Raw genomic sequence first — 11,570 nt, 5'->3', positions numbered from 1 at the left:
TTTCTGGGCTCGATGGTGGAAAGCAAACACTATATTCCAGTTGCAAATGAAGTGCAGACGATTGGTAAGGCATTGGTGTTCTTCCATATCAATGCCACACCACAAAGCTCCTCCCCAAAAAGATGACATTCTTGCAGTTTCAGTTATTTAGGGCACATTTGACCCACTTAGGAGAAGGCCAAACTATATAGTTAATGAAAATCCGTACATCATTCTGTATTTTTGAAGCATTTATTTACGAATAATTCTTCAAGCTTTTATATTTAATACACGTGAACAACACCAAGGACAGTGCAATGTAGAACCATAGAAAGCAGCACGGGAAAAAACTTATGTACACAGCAGGAAATGGATCATAAGACAAGGGCACAAATACTTTCCTCCATGGAGCTTCACAGGCACACAAAAATTCCTGAAAGTATTTTCCCAAAGCCGAATAAATTAGAGGCTCCAGTACTCACAGGATTCTTTCTGCCCTCCTTTCCTTATATATAGGTTAAAAGAGGTTCAAGTAGACCAGGGTCTCCAGAATACCTGGGACCCTGTTCTGTTCAGGATCCCAGAAGGGACAGACCTTTCAAAACGTCTAAAGCCAGGGGAAGGCAGGCACTTTTCACTCCAGCTGGAGACCTTTCCCAGCTTAGATGCTGGTGGAAAAATTGCCAGTGAAGTCCCAGAGGGGCGTCTGGATGAAGAGCTTGACTGACTGGAAGCATTCAAATACCGCTGTGTCTCTGAAATGAGGAAGTCTTGGACAAGAGAGGCACAGTAGGAGTATCCTGTATGAAAGCCCTTGTCCTCTGCCACTGTGGGGAGAAAAAGAAGATACAAAGGAGAGATGAAAGGAGAGAAGCAACTCAAGCATCCATCAAATGTATGCATCTGCATGTCATGAGGAGAAAGGGGCCTGGGGTATAAGCTGTGTGATTTCTTCTAACATAAAAGAGCCTTGTTGGATCAGACGCATAGCCCTTCTCTGTTCAGGGGGGCTCAAGGGTGGTTGCCCTAGGCGCAAAATTGTTAGGGGGCGCAAAATTTCAACACCTAGTGCTGCTTCAACGCAGCTGTACCCTTCCATCACTAGGCTCCATTAAAAACGTATTCTCTATGCGAACCAGGAACTGACCTTTCCAGACAATGGAACATCTCGTTTTTTCTTATCTCTGTGGCTGCGACCTCCTGGGTGACGCGGATAGCATTAGGCAGTTGGATGTGCATTGTGTACTCCGTCCGTTTCCCTGCCTTCCACCCAGCCTACTCCACACAGCCCCAGCGGTGCTGGCAACCCATGCTACACCACTGGTCTGTTTTCACACTCTTGCTCACGGCCCCCAGCAGCTGGTATTCAGAGGCAGGTGCCTCTGGTTCAGGAGGTAGTGCATACAGAGCCATCGTGACTAGTCGTTGACAGCCTTATCCTCCATGCTTTTGCCTAACCCCCAATTCAATTTCAAATGGATACAAGTGACACCTTAAACAATGAAAACAGCAGCCAGCCTGCCTAAGGTATGGAGATGGGGCAAAACTGATCATTAAATCAGCAATCAGTTGGGAGGTGAGTATGTCAGTGATTCACAGTGTAAAAGTGAAGGAGAAAAAGCCCTTCTGTCAGGCATCAGGGAATCTGATCCCCCTACGGTAGGCTGCCAGGAATAGACAGAGAAGGAGAGTTCTTACCAATGTATTTTATTCAACATTCACAGAGAGCGGCTTAGAAATGCAACCTCTTGGAGTAATGGTGTTACTCCAAGTAATCTCCACCCCCTTCTCTCCTCAGTTGTCAACAGCACCACCCACCTGATGGTGGCCGCTTAGAGTCATTTGCCTCTGAGCCCTTTGCTCTTCTACTTTCAATGCTCACCGGGTTCTGGGAGAAGGGGGTTCTGGAATGCTTTCTAGTGATAACATGTCAGCCAGCTGCTTTGGCTCTGCCTTCTCCTCTTCTCCCATTGTTTCCCAGCTTCTCCCCTCTTCTGCCTCTGAGCTATGACCTCCCGCAAACCACTGTTGTAAATCTATACTGCCTTCCTCTTCTCTGAAAGGTTCAGGCTGGGGAGGCAGTCTCCGCCATTCCTCCTCTGTCCAGTCCCTTCTGATCTTCTAATCTTGCCTTTGGGTACGTACCCTTGGGTCTTGGTTTGCAGCGACTTCCTGACCTTACGGATGAAAGGCTGAATGAAAGTATGTGGGCAATGCCAGCGGAAGTATCAGAAACCAGAGAGGATGACTGAAGATTTCCCTTGGTCTTGCATAGCTTAACAGAGCCGAATGAGAGAAATTATGCAGATTTGCCCATTCACGTCATTTATACAGGCTGCAGAATTCAGCTTGCTTGGCTGCAGACTTTTAATTCTTTTAAGCGAAATTCACACAATTTTGATTATAGGCTGTAATGATCTAGGAGCTGAATCCTGCTCCATTTACCTCCTGGCAGGCCCACCTGCAATCCAGATAACATTTTGTAATATGTGCCTAGTGAACTCAGTCCATTCTGTGCAAGTGACTTAAGCGACTCTCTGAGGCACTTCATTTGTTTTTATTGTTATAATTATAATTACGGCATTTCTATTCCACCTTTCTTCCAATGAACTCAAAGTGGCATTCATGACTCTCCCTCAATTCTATGAGGCAGGTTAGGCTGAGAGATGGTGACTGGCCCAAGGTGACCCAGTGAGCTGCATATCTGAGTGGGGATTTGAACACTGGGACTCAGCTACATTAGTCAAAAAAAGTGTGTTGAATGTGTTACAAACATGCAACACCAGATGGCGCTGGGGAGCCAAAAAATATCTTTTTTCCCTTTTGTTATCACGATTTAATTTCTTACTTATTTATAGCGTTTTTTCCCCTATGTGTAGATCCACTCCTGGTCTCCACCCTAACCATCACACCCAACCCGCTCCATGTTATCCATCTTCACTATGGTACATTGCAATAAGCCATTCCCACCCACAACTCACCTGCTAGCTGCAATGTTTGAATCCGCTGCACAGTCATTTCTAGAAGAGCTGCCTTGTCCATGCGAGAATTAGGAAGAGGCTTTTGGGAAGGGAAAAAAAGAGGATAACTGGAGACCGGTTTAGAACCGGGCAGAAGCGGGCATCGCAAGAGGAGAAAGAAGAGGATTTGGCATGGGCAGGAACTACTCTCAATTGGACAAAGAGAGCTGGTAATTCGAATAAACTATTATTCTCTGAACTTGGAGGGACATCTGCGTCTCAGATTGAAATCACTTTAAATTTCACAGTCCCCTACAGAAGCATCATGGGAATGGTAATTCCTAATAAGAAGGCAGGGATATCTGATTTAAAACATTCTCAGCACACCCCATGAAACTACAGTTCTGAAGGTTTTTTGAAGGTAGTTCAATGTAAGTTTTCTAGTGTGGTGTCTCAAAAGTGAATGAAACAAGACTATTTTCTTGCAACTCATATTGCATTTTTTTTTACTGGAACATTTCTCCCAAACTGTCATTTGAACGCTGGTAGAGTGTGTCCTATAGTCCAAGCTTCAAATTGTGAGCCTTTGGGTTTTGCATTTCGCTGCACTGATATCCAGCATGTTACCCAGTGGGATTGATTGTCTTCAGAATACAAAAAGGAAAGAAAGATCCTTTTGTCTAGGTGCTGCTGGCAGGAAGAAATAGGAGGAACCTATATCTGCACCACAAACCTCTTTCAGTGTCATACCAATTTAACTCTCCTGGCTTCCCTAAAAGAATACTTTGCAGTTTGATGAGAGTGCTAAGAATTCTCCCTTATATCTTTAAGCTCGGCTTACACAACTATACTTCTCAAGGATCCTGAGAGAAAGAGGGAGAGAATACAGTGGTACCTCGCAAGACGAAAAATGCGCAAGACGAAAGAGTTTTCCGTTTTTTGAGTCGTTCCGCAAGACGAATTTCCCTATGGGCTTGCTTCGCAAGACAAAACGTCTTGCGAGTTCTTGCGAATTTGTTTCCTTTTTCTTAAAGCCGCTAAGCCGTTAATAGCCGCTAAGCCGCTAATAGCCGTGCTTTGCAAGACGAAAAAACCGCAAGACGAAGAGACTTGCGGAACGGATTAATTTCGTCTTGCGAGGCACCACTGTATGAAGAAACAAGTTTATTCCGCCACTGAAGACTGTTCGGAAACTTCAGCTAGTGCAGAATTCAGCGGCCAGGTTGCTCACCGGAGCAAGATGGTTTGAGCATATTACACCGATCCTGGTCCGACTGCACTGGCTACCAATTAGTTTCTGGGCCCAATTTAAAGTACAGTGGTTCCTTGGTTCTCAAATGCCTTGGTTCTCAAACGCCTTGGTTCCCAAACACCGAAAACCCAGAAGTAAGTCTTCTGGTTTCCAAACGTTTTTCGGAAGCCGAAAGTCCGATGTGGCTGTCAGCTATTGTTTCTGGGGCGCCTGCACCAATCAGAAGCTGCGCCTTGGTTTTCAAACATTCCGGAAGTCCGTTTGACAGATTAAGTTTGGCACTTTTGTTTTTGCTATTTATTTTGCGTTTTTGTTTTTTTTTGAGGCTTTCTCGGTTAATTTGTTTTTGGGACTGTGTGGAACCCAGTTCAGCTGCTGATTGATTGTGTGACGGCAGAAATGGTTAAAAGCCCCCATCCAGACAATGACAGTGCAGGTAAGAAAAACAATTACTTTAAATTTTTATCATCTACAATACTGGCTTATTTTATAGTACAACACATTGATTATTGCTTTCATTTTATGGATCAATGGCCTCGTTAGTAAAATTCATGTTAAGTTGCTATTTTAGGGGTTGTTTTTAAAAGTCTGGAATGGATTAATCCGCTTTGCATTACTTTGTATGAGGAAGCACGCCTTGGTTTTGGAACGCTTTGGTTTTGGAACGGACTTCCGGAAAAGATTAAGTTTGAGAACCAAGGTACCACTGTACTGGTTTTGACCTATAAAGCCTTAAACAGCTCAGGACTGCAACACTTCAAGGACTGCCTCTTCCCATATGAACCTACCCAGACCCTGAGATCGCCTTCTGAGGCCATAATAATAATAATAATAATAATAATAATAATAATAATAATAATTTATTTATACCTCGCCCATCTGGCTGAGTTTCCCCAGCCACTCTGGGCAGTTCCCAATCAAGTGTTAAAAACAGTACAGTATTAGATATTAAAAACTTCCCTGAACAGGGCTGCCTTCGGATGTCTTTTAAAGATAGGATAGCTGCTTATTTCCTTCACATCTGAAGGGAGGGCGTTCCACAGGGTGGGCGCCACTACCGAGAAGGCCCTCTGTCTGGTTCCCTGTAACCTCACTTCTCGCAATGAGGGAACCGCCAGAAGGCCCTCAGCGCTGGACCTCAGTGTTGGGGCTGAACGATGGGGGTGGAGACACCTTCAATGCCTGTCTCTGCCTTCAATGTGTGCCTCCTCCATGAGAGGTCCAGAGGGTGGCAGCACGAGAACGGGGCCTTTTCTGCAGTGGCTCCCTGTTTGTGAAATGCTCTCCCCAGGGAGGTTTGCCAGGTACCTTCATTATACACCTTTAGGCTCCAGGCAAAAACGTTCCTCTTTAGCCAGACCTTTGGCTGATTGACATCCGATGCCCTTTTTAAATGTGTTGGGGAGGAGGGTTATTGTGTTGTTTGTTTTATTATGAATTTTGTGTTTTTATCTTCTAATTTTATGTTGCAATAGCCCTGAGACATGCGGGTATAGAGCGGCATACAAATTCAACAAATAATAATAAAGTAAAAAGTTGAAGCTTATCACGTTAGATACATACAGAAGCTTGATGGTGAATGCCCTCTCATCCCCAGTGGGATGTGTTATTATGGGTTATGGGGAGACACCAAACGTGGCTCCTTACCTTGTTACCTGGGCTGGTGCCACCTAGTAAGAGAGCCTTCAGTTGGTTGAGAGACTGGGCAATTCGATTCCTTCGCTTCTTCTCCATTAGCGGTTTGATGATCTGCAGATGAAGAATTCCTGCATCACTAGAGGAATTGACTAGGAAGCTGTTTGTCGCGCTGGGCAAGGACAAAAGGCGAAAGAGAAGAACTGGGGAACAGGGGGAGCAGTTGACCAAAGCTGGCCCAAAACACTGAAGGGCCTGAATCAGAAAATCCAAATAATATCCCCTCTCACTAATTTTTTATTACTTTTTTATTGATTTTCAAAAACAAAACAAAATTAAAGTTAAACTTTAACATTCAACCTTTTTTATCTTCTTATTCACCCTGCGCAATTTCGTGCCCAGACTTCCCTCCTTCCCTGCTTCGGTTTTCCCAATTTACATCCATTCCTGCAGATTCTTAATTACATTCTATACACATCAGAAGATTTATGTTAGCCCTGCTACAGTTTTTAAACTTCTACAGTTATTTCGTATATACACAACAAATTTACTCCACTCCTCTTCAAACTTTGCCACTTTTTGGTCTCAAGTTTTATAACTCATTTTTGCCAATTCAGTATACTCGAATAATTTCGTCTGCCACTCCATTAGGGCTGGTAACTCTTGGGATTTCCACTTTTGGGCCACAAGAATCCTTGCGGCAGTCGTGGCATACAAGAATAATTTGCAGTCTTATTTTCTCAATTCATCTCCTATTATCCCTAATAAAAAAGCCTCTCATTTCTTTGGGAATGTATATTTGAATTCTTTTTTCATTTCACTGTATATCACATCCCAAATCCCCTCTCACTAATTAACATGGGTACGCAGTTGGGTGGGAAGAAGAAGAAGAAGAGTTTGGATTTGATATCCCGCCTTTCACTCCCTTTAAGGAGTCTCAAAGCGGCTAACATTCTCCTTTCCCTTCCTCCCCCACAACGAACACTCTGTGAGGTGAGTGGGGCTGAGAGACTTCAAGGAAGTGTGACTGGCCCAAGGTCACCCAGCAGCTGCATGTGGAGGAGCAGAGACGCAAACCCGGTTCCCCAGGATTACGAGACTACCGCTCTTAACCACTACACCACACTTGGCTTCCCCAAGTAACCCCCCCTGAAGTAAATGGGAGATGCACAAGATCACAGCCTCGCTCTTTCTCAACTGTTCATTTCAGTGGGGATTGCAGTGAATATCCTGCAGAACTGCACCTGTTGCTCAGTTCTGTCTGTCTCCGTCTCTGCCTTCCTTACAACCACGTCGGCCCATACTTAACCCACCTCCAGACCTTTGCCAACACAGCTTCTCTCTCACTCTCTTTCCTTTTGCATGTACCTTTTTGTAGACCAGACGTTTTGGCTGTTCCAGGTGTGGTTTCTTCCAGCTGCATCCCCTGGGTGCCCCTGTCGTCGTCCATGAAGCTTTGCTATCTGCCGCCTCCAGGCTCATCTTGTCTCTCTGAGAATATTTTCAAATTTCCCTCCTTCTGCCCTCCCTTTAATTTATAGGACATCCGCAGCACAGCTGTCACATTGTCTGCAAATCCTATTTACTCGCTCCTCTTTGCCCTCAGCAGAGGCAGCCAATGAACAGCTACAGAAGCCTATTTGTCTTTCTGAAGGGAGGAGTGTGATGGTCTCTAGGAGGCCAGCCTGCACTCCAATGAACTGCCCAGAAGAGAGCTGGGAGGGAATTTTAAAAGGGGATTTCATTTCAGGCCGGCCAGCTGCTCCTTTCGGGACAGGGTGGGGGAATAAGAAGCATGAAGAGGGTGAATAGAGACTGGGCCAGAGGAGAGGAAGCTATTGAGATGGAAATGAGGGCAACAGAAGGTAGATGTGTGTTTTGCTGGGTGGTGTGTGTGTTGGCAGCTGCACTTGGGGTGAGAGGGAGACTTTGAAATACCAACACAACTCTGCTCAGGCAGAACAATCAGACCCTCCACTTAGCTTTGCAGGGTTGCCGGGGCAATGTGAGGCAGCCTCCACCTCTCAAACCGGGTTCTTTGTGAAAGGAATAGGCAGCAGAAGAATGTGTCATCACCCCATTCTTTTCCTAAGTAGCCGGCGGTACAGACAGAACTAGGCCAAGACAAGCAAAACATAAGTTATATGTTTTCTAGAATGATCCAGGATGCCATTGCATGCACAGATCTCTCACCAGCCACAGGCTTGCAGGGTTTGTTGGCTGAGAACTTAAAAGAGCTGCTGACTTTGAGAAAAGAGCATTCTGGGCCGGATCAGCCTTTGGTCCGGTTTCAGTACAAGGAGCTATCATCGAATGCTCAGGATAATGTTGAAGACAAAGGATCAGCTAGACATAAAATGGAGGCAGAGAGATAGCGGGAGCAATCAAATTCTTCTCTTTCATGATTCATGGCTATGGTGTTATTCAACATCCCTATAAAGCTCTAATATGCAAAATTCAAAAAGATTTGAGCTTCACATTTAATCTGTAATGCGTGTTCTGGGCATGTGTGTGTTTGCACTGTGCATGTGAAATCTTTGGTAAAACAGTGAGGTTCTGAGCTGTTTCCAGAGGAAGAACTGTGAGGGGAGAGAGTCCACTGTTGGTCAGCAGATAGGTAATGGCTTTCCTCACTTGCCTTGCCCCATCCTCCAGCCCTAGCAGCCTTCAGAAGGGAGCTGTTTCCAGAGGAAGAACTGTGAGGGGAGAAGGAGACACTGTTTGCCACCAGGGAGTGGTTGGTTTCACCAGGGCTGCCAAACCTTCAGCCCGAGGAACCTTCAGAAGGCAGTTGCTGCCACAGGCATTGTGTGTATGTGTATTTCAATGAGCTGAATAGAGTGAAAGATTGTTGTTTTGTTGTTGTTGTTTAGTCGTTTAGTCATGTCCGACTCTTCATGGCCCCCTGGACCAGAGCATGCCAGGCATTCCTGTCTTCCACTGCGTCCCGCAGTTTGGTCAAACTCATACTGGTAGCTTCGAGAACACTGTCCAACCATCTCATCCTCTGTCATCCCCTTCTCCTTCTGCCCTCCATCTTTCCCAACATCAGGGTCTTTTCCAGGGAGTCTTCTCTTCTCATGAGGTGGCCCAAGTCTTGGAGCCTCAGCTTCAGGATCTGTCCTTCCAGTGAGCACTCAGGGCTGATTTCCTTCAGAATGGAGAGGTTTGCTCTTCTTGCAGTCCATGGGACTCTCAAAAGTCTCTTCCAGCACCATAATTCAAAAGCATCCATTCTTCGGTGATCAGCCTTCTTTATGGTCCAGCTCTCACTTCCATACATCACTACCGGGAAAACCATGGCTTTAACTATACAGACTTTTGTTGGCAAGGTGATGTCTCTGCTTTTTAAGATGCTGTCTAGGTTTGTCATTGCTTTTCTCCTAAGAAGCAGGTGTCTTTTAATTTTGTGACTGCTGTCACTATCTGCAGTGATTATGGAGCCCAAGAAAGTAAAATCTCTCACTGCCTCCATTTCTTCCCCTTCTATTTGCCAGGAGGTGATGGGACCAGTGGCCATGATCTTCAATTTTTTGATGTTGAGCTTCAGACCATATTTTGCGCTCTCCTCTTTCACCCTCATTAAAAGATTTCCCACATAGAGATTTCTCAGGAGACAGATGAGGTGATCAGGCACTCCCATTTCTTTAAGAACTTGCCATAGTTTGCTGTGGTTGACAGTCAAAGGCTTTTGCATAGTCAATGAAGTAGAATGAAGTAGAATGTCTTTCTGGAACTCTGGAGTGAAAGATAGGTTAGGCTAAGAGATTGTGACTAGCCCAAGGTCACCAAGTGAGCTTCATGGCTGAGGGGATTCGAACTCTGGTCTCCCAGGTCCTAGTCCCACACCTTAACCATTACGCCACACTGGCTCCCTGGTTGCAAAGGTGCCACCAGCAAGCGTTGTTCTGGTTGTTGTTTGTTGTTGTTGTTGTTTAGCTGTTTCGTCGTGTCCGACTCTTTGTGACCCCCTGGACCAGAGCACGCCAGGCACTCCTGTCTTCCACTGCCTCCCGCAGTTTGGTCAAACTCATGTTCGTAGCATTCTGGTTGTTAGGTAGTATTTAATCTCACCGTGGATGTGCTTATGTTGATAAGAGTTGAAAAGAACATATTGTCAGGAACTGGGTTGGAATGCCTGCTTCGTATTCCTTAAAAAAATAAGTTACAGATAGTGTTGGTTTGCCATAGTCAAAACAAAAAAAATTCCTTCCAGTAGCACCTTAAAGACCAACTAAGTTAGTTCTTGGTATGAGCTTCTTCGTGTATCTGAAGAAGTGTGCATGCACACGAAAGCTCATACCAAGAACTAACTTAGTTGGTCTTTAAGGTGCTACTGGAAGGAATTTTTTTTGTTTTTTCTTAAAAAAATAAAATACTGCTTTTACTGAGGTCTAGACATTCATGCTGGGGGGAAAATAATAATATCGCCAGAGTAAGCTCCGTACGCTCCAACATTTCATAGATGAAAACAGGGACGTTCTTGTATACTCTCAGTTTTCATACCAAGAATTTCCGTTTCCCATAGGACCCGTTGCTGAAAGCTGTTCTCCACCTGCTGCACAAAGCATTCATTCAAGATGTAATTTGCTTTTCTATATTGGCTTCTCTGTTAGTAACCTGACCACAACAGATTCCCTCTTTTGTCTCCTGCCACAGGAGGTCTTGCTATTCTTTAGACGCAACTGATTAGAGGTAGTTAATGTGAGCAGAACAGAAGGGAGACTCTTGTACCTATGAACACAATGTTTTAAAAAGCACCCTCAAGAGGCAAAGGAAGAATGGTGGTTAGCAGGAATGAATGTCTTCTCCATTATACCCAGCAGATGATGCTCTACAACCGTTTCAGTGGCACTTGGATACTCACCAAAATCTGTTTGTGGCTCAATTATGTTCTTGGAGTGGTGATCACAGGATAATGATAATAACAGAGCATTTGGTGCTCCTGGGATTACGTTTTAGGTATGAAAATACACACCGACACACACACAGCACAATCCAGTCAAAGCTAAACTCCATTGTTATACCCTCCAACATTTCTTAGGTTAAAAAAAAGGGACGTTCTATCTAATAAACAATAATCATAATAATATATTTATACTCCACCCATCTGACTGGGTTACCCCATCCAGTCTGGGTGGGTTCCAGTACATATAACAAAACAAAATAAATCATTAAATATTTGAAAACTTCCCTGTACAGGGCTCTCGTCAGATGTCTTCTAAAGCTTGTATAGTTACTTACCTCCTTGGCTCAGGGGTCACAAAACACCATACCCTCTGATGAAAATAGGGGTGTCCTATCCTACCCTCCAGCATTTCTCTGATGAAAATAGGCATACCTTAAGGAAAAGTGGGACGTTCTGAGATCAAATCAGAAACGAGGATGGCTTCTGTAAATCTGGGACTATCCCTGAAAAATAGGGACACATGGAGGGTCTGCACTGTGCTAACACTTCCATGAAAGCAGATGGACATTAAAAAATGGAAATGGAGGCAGATGGATTGACAACTACAACACCTGTTTTGGGGTCTAGCTGCAGGTGCTCTTGGAGGAAACTGACCAAGCTGTCCCATTTTAGTCTAATTTTGGGCCATTTTGGGACAGAATTGGCATTTGTTGCCCTGAATGGTCTTCTTCAGGAGAGTGCCATGGGGAATGCAACCCTGCTGCTGATTGCTTGATTTCTCAGCAGCTTTCAACCCTGTGCCACAGTGGCGTAGCGTGGGGGGTGCAGGGGGGCT

The 11,570-nt window shown here is 44.8% G+C and overlaps 1 protein-coding gene across 1 annotated transcript; it reads right to left on the bottom strand.

Annotated features, from left to right (window-relative positions):
- Window positions 1-219: 219 nt before the first annotated feature.
- Window positions 220-9,977, bottom strand: LOC310835149 (transcription factor HES-7.1-like). The gene is made up of 4 exons (XM_083719938.1): window positions 7,195-9,977; window positions 5,839-5,940; window positions 2,961-3,039; window positions 220-806 (listed from the first exon to the last, which is right to left on the bottom strand). The coding sequence occupies exons 1-4, from the start codon at window positions 7,306-7,308 to the stop codon at window positions 508-510; spliced, it is 594 nt and encodes a 197-aa protein (XP_083576064.1). The 5' UTR covers window positions 7,309-9,977; the 3' UTR covers window positions 220-507.
- Window positions 9,978-11,570: the final 1,593 nt, after the last annotated feature.

This window comes from Podarcis gaigeae (assembly GCF_964106915.1).
Source record: "Podarcis gaigeae genome assembly, chromosome: 17".
Lineage (NCBI taxonomy): Eukaryota > Metazoa > Chordata > Lepidosauria > Squamata > Lacertidae > Podarcis > Podarcis gaigeae.
The sequence above is the reverse complement of the archived record's forward strand: the minus strand, read 5'-3'. Positions and strand labels throughout refer to the sequence as shown.